Source organism: Henckelia pumila, chromosome 3 (assembly GCF_033568475.1).
Source record: "Henckelia pumila isolate YLH828 chromosome 3, ASM3356847v2, whole genome shotgun sequence".
NCBI classification, from domain to species: domain Eukaryota; kingdom Viridiplantae; phylum Streptophyta; class Magnoliopsida; order Lamiales; family Gesneriaceae; genus Henckelia; species Henckelia pumila.
In genome coordinates, this window is record NC_133122.1 from 78,760,729 (window position 1) to 78,768,966 (window position 8,238).

At 39.1% G+C, this 8,238-nt stretch overlaps 1 protein-coding gene across 1 annotated transcript; it reads left to right on the forward strand.

The window, feature by feature from the left end:
* The first annotated feature begins 2,909 nt into the window (after window positions 1–2,909).
* LOC140889080 (uncharacterized) lies at window positions 2,910–3,900 on the forward strand. Its single transcript, XM_073296784.1, has 3 exons — window positions 2,910–3,083; window positions 3,221–3,290; window positions 3,641–3,900. Exons 1-3 carry the CDS (start codon window positions 2,910–2,912, stop codon window positions 3,898–3,900), a joined length of 504 nt encoding a protein of 167 aa, XP_073152885.1.
* The last annotated feature ends 4,338 nt before the right edge of the window (window positions 3,901–8,238 follow it).

Genomic DNA, 8,238 nt, shown 5'->3' on the forward strand with positions numbered 1-8,238 from the left:
CATTTTAAAGAACATATGGACAGAACTTTGGTCGCTTGATCCGTCAAACTTTACCGATCGAGCGAGGGAGTTGAAGCAAGGAACATAAGGACAGAACTTTGGCCGCTCGATCCTCCAACTTCAACCGATCGAGTGGTCGGAAGGAAAATTGCGGACAAATTCGAGACAGAGTTTTGCTCGTTCGATCAATCAACTTCTATCGATCGAGCGAGCCGGGCTGTTCGGGAAAGAATTTGTAATTTTGGGAACTCTATTTTTAAGGATTCTAGTCTTTTATTTGGTCATTAGTCCATTTTTCTGAGTTTTAATTATCAGACTTTGGGAGATAAAACACCAAGTATTCCTTGGCGGCTAGGTTTTATTCCAACTTTTCTTAAATTTCTTCTCTTATTTTGAGTTTTATTTCGTTTTTCATGAATCATTGTTGCTAGTTTCTAGAACTTCATTAGGAAGACAAGCCCTTGATTTTATTTGTTTGAAAGATTCGAATTTTCAGTGTTTAATTATTATTGAGTATCAAAAGTTGTTTTGGATTATTTCATTCTTGTATGTGAGATTTTTGGATTGATCACCCTATGATTTTGCTATACAATCTACTGCTAAAGTAGAATTCAAATCCGTAATTGTTTGAATCAACTAATTTGCGAAGCAACTACGATTGATATTTTCCACTTGTCCAGCTTCTAGAGCAGCAAATATTAGAAATAAAATATATGGGATCAAGCAATTTACAGGGAAATCACTTCATGAATTCTGGGAGCGGTTCAAAAAGATGTGTGCTAGTTGTCCGCAACATCAGATAAGTGAAAACTTGTTAATTCAATATTGCTATGAAGGTTTGTTACCTCATGACAGGAGTATGTTAGATGTGGTAAGTGGAGGAGTTTTTGTGGACAAAACTCTAGTACAAGCAAGGAACTTGATCGAGAATATGTCTGCCAATTCTTGGTAATTTGGAACCAACAGGAGAGATCATGCACCTAAGAAGATTAATGAGGCAAATGTCTCTTCTCTTGAGCAACAATTGATTGAATTGACGTCTCTTGTGCGTCAAATGGCTGTAGGGAATGGACAAACTGCAAAGGCATGTGGAATTTGCGCTACAATGGGACATGCTACTGACATGTGTCCCATACTTCAAGAGGATTCAGTGGAACAGATGAATGCTACTAGCGGATTTCCTGGACCTCCACAGCGGAAGTATGATCCATATTCCAACACATAAAATCCTAGTTGGAAGGATCATCCAAATCTTAGATACGAAAAATCCTCAAGAAAATCAACCTGGACCTCAGGCACAACCGCATAATCAAGCTTATAGGCTACCGTATCCTCCACAACAGCAGCGTCCTCAGATTCCAGCGCCAGGTGAGTTTCTTGAAAATATAGTGAAGGATCTTGCAACTAATACTCTGAATTTCCAACAGGAAACCAGAGCAAGCATCCAGAACATGAATAATCAGATGGGACAGCTTGCCACTGTAATCAACAAATTGAAAGCACAACATTCCAATGCTTTACCTTTTCAAACAATTCCGAACCCAAGGGAGAACGCAAGTGCCATTACTCTAAGGAATGAGAATAAATTGAAAGTAAAGGAGAAGGAAATTGATGCTTCGTCCAAGAAGGAGCAAAATGAAGAGCCAAAAGTGGATGATAAAGAAACAACTCAGGATGAAGTGCCACAAGGTAAGTTTCCACCTCTCTCTGAATATAAGCATGTTGCCCCTTTTCCCTTACCACTTAAGGAATGTAGAAAATATGAAGGGATTAAGGAACTCTATGAATCTTTTCTTAGATGTGAGGTAAACATTCCATTGCTAGATGCTATTAAGCAGGTGCCTCGATATGCAAAGTTTTTGAAGGAATTGTGCACAGCAAAAAGGAAGCAAACATTGAAGGGTTGTCAGAAAGTGGAGTTAGGTGAAAATGTATCGGCTGTGATCCAACGAAAATTGACTGCCAAATGCAAGGATCCAGGTATGTTCTCTATCCCATGCACTATAGGGAATGTTAGACTAGAGAAGTCCATGTTAGATCTAAGAGCATCGATCAATGTTATGCCATATTCTATTTATGCGCCCTTGAAACTTGGTCCTTTGAATAAAACTGGAATTGTCATACAATTAGCAGATAGGTCTAATGCATACCCTAGGGTAATACTGGAAGATGTGTTAGTACAAGTGAATAATTTAGTCTTTCCTGCTGATTTTTATGTGCTCGACATGGAAAATGGTGATCATAATAGTCCAATTCTGTTAGGCAGACCATTTTTGAAAACGTCGATGACTAAAATTGATGTTCACAGTGGCACACTTACTATGGAATTTGATGGTGAGGTTGCAAAATTTAATATTTATGATGCCATGAAATTTCCCGACAGTGATGATTGTGTTTATTCTATTGATATTGTGGATTACTTGGCACAAGAGCATTGTGAGCATGCAGGAAAAAATGAGCTAGAGGTGTCTATTATAGCACCCATTCAGCAGGATGATGATGATGGGATTTGTTACAATGGAGAAGTGAAAGAAATTGTGAACACTCGGAACAGTGCCCCTGAGCTACCTCAATCAGGTAATCTTTCTTATCTCTCTTTAAAAATTTCTAATACTCGGCGTCTTTCATCTGTTTTGCAGGCACCAGTTATTGAACTGAAAACGCTACCCAAACATCTGAAGTATGTTTTCCTTGGATAAGGAGAAACATTGCAATTTATCATCTCCAACAGTTTGAAGGCCGAACAGGAAGAGAAACTCGTCGTGGTTCTAAAGGAGCACAAGATTGATATTGGGTGGACCATAGCAGATATCAAGGGAATCAGCACTTCTATGTGCATGCATAGGATCTTGATGGAGGAATGAGCAAACCCCTCGCGTCAGCTGCAAAGAAAGTTGAACCTACCTATGATGGAGGTGGTGAAGGCTGAAATTCTCAAACTCCTTGAAGTTGAAGTAATTTATCCAATCTCTGATAGTCAGTGGGTTAGTCTTGTCCAAGTGGTCCCCAAGAAAACCGGTATTACTGTCATGAAAAACAAGGACGACGAATTGGTTCCCACCCGAATTCAAAATGGGTGGAGGGTTTGTATAGACTATCGGAATTTAAATGATGTAACCCGAAAGGACCTTTTACTTTGCCGTTTATTGATCAAATGATTGAAAGGTTAACATGTCATTCTTATTATTGTTTTTTTGATGAATATTCTGGTTATTTTCAGATTGCGATTGCACCAGAATTTCAGGAGAAGGCGACATTCACTTGCCCGTTCGGCATCTTTGCATATCGACGTATGCCCTTTGGACTCTGCAATGCACCGGCCACATTCCAATGGTGTATGGTTAGTATTTTTTTTGATTTTATTGAGCATATCTTAGAGGTTTTTATGGATGATTTTACTGTCTATGGTGATTCATTCAAAAAATTCTTGTCTAACCTAGTTTTAGTCCTTAAGAGGTGTGTCGAAACCAACCTAGTTTTAAATTCTAAAAAATGTCATTTTATGGTTGGGCAAGGTATTGTCTGAGTCATGTCGTCTCATCTAAGGGTATAGAGGTAGACAAAGCAAAAATTGATATTATTCAGTCTTTACCTTATCCCACTTGTGTGCGGGAAGTGCGTTCTTTTCTTGGCCATGCAGATTTTTACAGGAGATATATTCAGGACTTTGCCAAAATTACATCTTCCATGTGCAAACTATTGCAGAAAGATGTCCCGTTTGAGTTTGATGAGCCATGCAAAATGTCGTTTGACAAACTTAAGGACTCATTGAATTCAGCACCAATAATCCAAATACCGGACTGGAGCAAACCATTTGAAATCATGTGTGACGCCAGCGACTACGTGGCAGGAGCGATATTGGGACAAAAAGTTGGGAAAGCATCGCATGCTATCTACTAATCCTTGCGTATTCTTAACGATGCCCAACAGAATTATTCTACCACTGAGAAGGAGCTCTTGGCTGTAGTTTTTGCTTTAGAAAAATTTCTTTCTTATTTACTCGGTGCTAAAGTTGTTGTTTATTCTGATCATGCAGCTCTTCATTTTCTGATGGCGAAGAAGGAGGCGAAGCCAAGATTGATAAGATGGATACTAATCTTGAGCGAATTTGATGTGGAAATCAAAGATAAAAGAGGAACAGAGAATCGAGTAGCTGAATGGTGTCTCGGAGCGTCGCAATCAAACTTTGTTGGACATGGTTCGATCTATGATGAGCTTCACTGAGCTCCCTCCTTCGTTTTGGGGCTATGCACTTGAAACGGCGGTATTGTTGTTGAACAATGTTCACACCAAAGCAGTGAATAAAACTCCATACGAGTTATGGAATGGCAAAGCTCCTAAGTATTCGTCCTTGAGGATTTGGGGATGTCCTGCTTACGTGAAGCAGACAGTGGGAGATAAGTTGGATAGTCGATCCACCTTATGTTATTTTGTAGGATATCCGAAGAATTCAATCGGATATTATTTCTATCATCCTACTGAAACAAAAGTGTTTGTTTCGAGGAATGCCACCTTCATGGACAAGGAGTTCTTATTAGATAAGAAAAGCAAGATGATGGAACTCGAAGAAATTTGAGAAGAACTAGAGATACAAAATAACGATCCCACACCTCAAGAACCTTCAGTGGACACGCCTACACCTAGGAGATCTGAGAGGACTTCTAGACCTCCTATTCGATATGGTCTTTTTCTTGAAGGGGATCAAAGTGAACCCGACATTGGATGTGATCCAAGAAACTTCAAGGAAGCAATTTCTGATGCGGATTCGAATTTATGGCTTGAAGCTATGCAGTCGGAAATAGACTCGATGCACACAAACCAAGTTTGGTCTTTAGTAGATCCTCCCGATGGAATTGTTCCAATAGGGTGTAAATGGATCTACAAGAGAAAACTTGGGCCTGATGGTAAGGTATTGACGTACAAGGCACGATTGGTCGCAAAAGGTTATACTCAAAGACAAGGAGTTGACTATGATGAAACCTTTTCACCAGTTGCAATGTTCAAGTCCATAAGAATCCTTTTTTCCATAGCAGCTTGGTATGACTATGAGATATGGCAAATGGATGTGAAGACTGCATTCCTTAATGGAAACATTAAGGAAGAGATCTATATGATGCAGCCTGAGGGATTCACATCTATGGGAATCGAGCATAAGGTATGCAATCTTCAGAGATCAATATATGGTCTAAAACAAGCTCGTATCAAGAAGTTGGAACCAGAAATTTGATGAAACAATAAAGGACTTTGGTTTCATCAAAAACCCGGAGGAACCGTGCGTGTACAAGAAAGTAGTTAAGGATGCGGTGACGTTCTTAGTGCTTTATGTTGATGACATCCTACTCATTGGGAATGACGTAGGGATGTTGCAGTCAACAAAGATATGATTATCAGGTAGATTCTTGATGAAGGATTTGGGTGAGGCCTCCTATATTCTAGGGATACAGATCTATATAGATAGATCTAAGAGAATGATAGGACTCACTCAAACAACCTACATAGACACTATATTGAAAAGGTTTTCAATGGATGAGTCCAAGAGAGGACATCTACCTATGTGTCATGGAGTTTCTCTATCCAAGTCTATGTGTCCCAAGACTGACGAAGATTTAGAGAAAATGACACACATATCATATGCGTCAGCCATATGTAGTATTATGTATGGGATGATATCTACCAGACCGGATGTAGCCTTTGCTCTGAGTGTCACGAGCAGATATCAGGCCAACCCCGGTCAAATGCATTGAAAAGCCGTGAAGAATATTCTTAAGTACTTGAGAAGGACTAAGAATATATTCATGGTTTATGAAGGAAGAGAATTGAAATTGGAAGGCTATACCGACTCTAGCTTCCAAAGCGACGTGGATGACTCGAAGTCAACCTTTGGATTTGTATTCATGTTCAATGACGGTGCTGTCTCTTGGAAAAGTTCCAAGCAGGACACCACAACGGATTCCACCACTGATGCAGAATACATTGCAGCATCAGCTGCTGCTAAAGAGGCCGTTTGGATGAGGAATTTCGTCCAAGATTTAGGCGTAATTCCTGAAGCTGTTGGTCCAGTTATGGTGTACTGCGACAACACTGGTGCCGTTGCTCAGGCAAAGGAACCAAGGTCTCATCAAAGATCCAAACACGTACTGAGGAAATACCACATCATCCGGGAGATTGTGGAAAGAGGAGACATCACTGTCGAGAGAGTGGCCTCTACAGACAAAATCGCTGATCCACTTACTAAGCCCTTGCCAGGACATTGTTTGACAAACATCGCGAAGCAATGGGATTACGTAGTATGACTAGTTGGCTTTAGGGCAAGTGAGAGATTGAAAGAATGGGTGCCCGGTTAGCCAACTTGTGGCTAAGGGCTTTTATGACTCTATGTATAAACAATCTTTGTTTAATATAATTTACATTCATTAATGGCATTTTCTTTATCTTTCTTCATATTGTTATATTGTGATATACTATTGTTGTTTTGATAAAGACCTTGAATATACTATAGTGTAAGTAAGATGAGATAGTGAATAAAGAGAGATCACTATTATGAAACACATCTTATAGTCACTGTATATTGTAAACAGTTCCTAGTCAATTGAGCTGTCCGTTAATAAGGATAAGGATCGCTCGAGATTGAGATTAGCATTTGTGATGCCAAGTACCACGTTTCATTGGTAATGAACATGGAGATGTTCAAAGCATGCAAATGGATATTCATATGATGAATGACCGAACTACCCTATTCGGACTTTACAAGTGGTTATTATTATTTGAGTGGATAAGTCCGCGGTTTTGGTTGTACACCATTAGTCCTTACTACTTGAAACATCATTGAGACTCTATATTCTAGTACTGTACTTTGACTCATTTACCGACTCTAAGGGGTCATCAGGTGTCGGGATTGGGTACAGTTACGACACATATAGGAGTCGATGCTTTGTTGTCAAGGATTCACCACATGCTTGCGAGTGTGGATATCCTATGCGATCTGAGGAGATATTAGTGTGACAAATCTCTGGCCAGAGTACATGATGTGCTTTAGGTTACTTGGTTTCCTAGTAGCACATGCGATGTCACTATTTGATCTTCAAGATGCATTGCATAGTTATCGAATCTCGAATGACTCTCGATGTACCAATGGTTGTTGATTCGATCGGGATATATGGATGAAGGGACCATACTGTACGCTAACCAAAACCTACTGGTTCTTGCAGGCACTATTAGTGATACCTAGGGAATCATGGGGCGATGTTGCTAGACGCTCTTACCATGATTCGATGGGTAAGTTGGAAATTGTTGTTCCGAGTCACAAAGAGTTATGAGCCCACGGCTAGCTGTATCCCTGAACCATTGAGGGTCACACAAGTAATGGATTACTAAACCCCGTTGAGATAGTTAAATTTAAAGAGTTAAATTTAACGAAAGAGAAGTTGGACTTCTTAACTAAAGGGAGTGGAATTTCCTAAAATGACATAGGGATGGGCATTTTTGGAAATCACTGAATTCGGATTCAGAAAAATTATCTTGACTTTAAAATGTGCAGAAATGGTTTCTGTGCACATTGGTGAAATCGGTTTATCAATCGGAGTCATGATGAATTTTATATTAATTTCTATAATAACGGGCTTGGCTTGTTGGGCTTAAGTTATGGATTGTGGGCCCTAAGAAGTTAGTGTCCTAATACAATTATAACTTAATCCAGTCTAGAAATTATATATATATATATATATATATATGTGTAGGTTTCGAAAATTACACAACAATTCCACTTTGTGATTTTCGAAAATACTACATATTATTCTAGGGGAATTTTCGAATTCTCCTCTTCCTTTTTTGAGAAAATTTGATCTGTGATTTTTTTGAAAAGTCACTTTCTGAATTGACAGATCAAATCTGTTTATTCTCTACGAGAAACATCTGATTGATTTCTAGTGCAATCAATCAGAGGGTTTCTGTTTTCTATTCGTGGACCTGATTCCGGAGATTGATCGAGCAAGTCATCGGTTCCCGGAATTTACAAGAAGAGCAGATTAAATTCTGTTGGAGTCCATAATCAAGCCATTGCTTGAAGAGGTAAAAATATTTAACTGTGATTTTTATTTTTACTTGCAAGATTTTAATCGTTTATATTTGATACCCACGATATGGAATCGTTTCACATCGAAAAATAAAATTGTTAAACTTCCGCTGCTCCGAGTATCATATCCGTGTGATCAGATAACGTGTGTTCCAACAGTTGTATCA

Bases quoted from the DNA above. Each gene is read 5' to 3' on its own strand.
- LOC140889080 (XM_073296784.1), top strand. From the start codon at position 2,910: ATGGAGGTGGTGAAGGCTGAAATTCTCAAACTCCTTGAAGTTGAAGTA. The intron at 3,084-3,220 runs GTTTGTATAGAC...GGTTATTTTCAG, and splicing joins GAATTCAAAATGGGTGGAGG to ATTGCGATTGCACCAGAATT. The intron at 3,291-3,640 runs GTATGCCCTTTG...TTGGCCATGCAG, and splicing joins CGGCATCTTTGCATATCGAC to ATTTTTACAGGAGATATATT.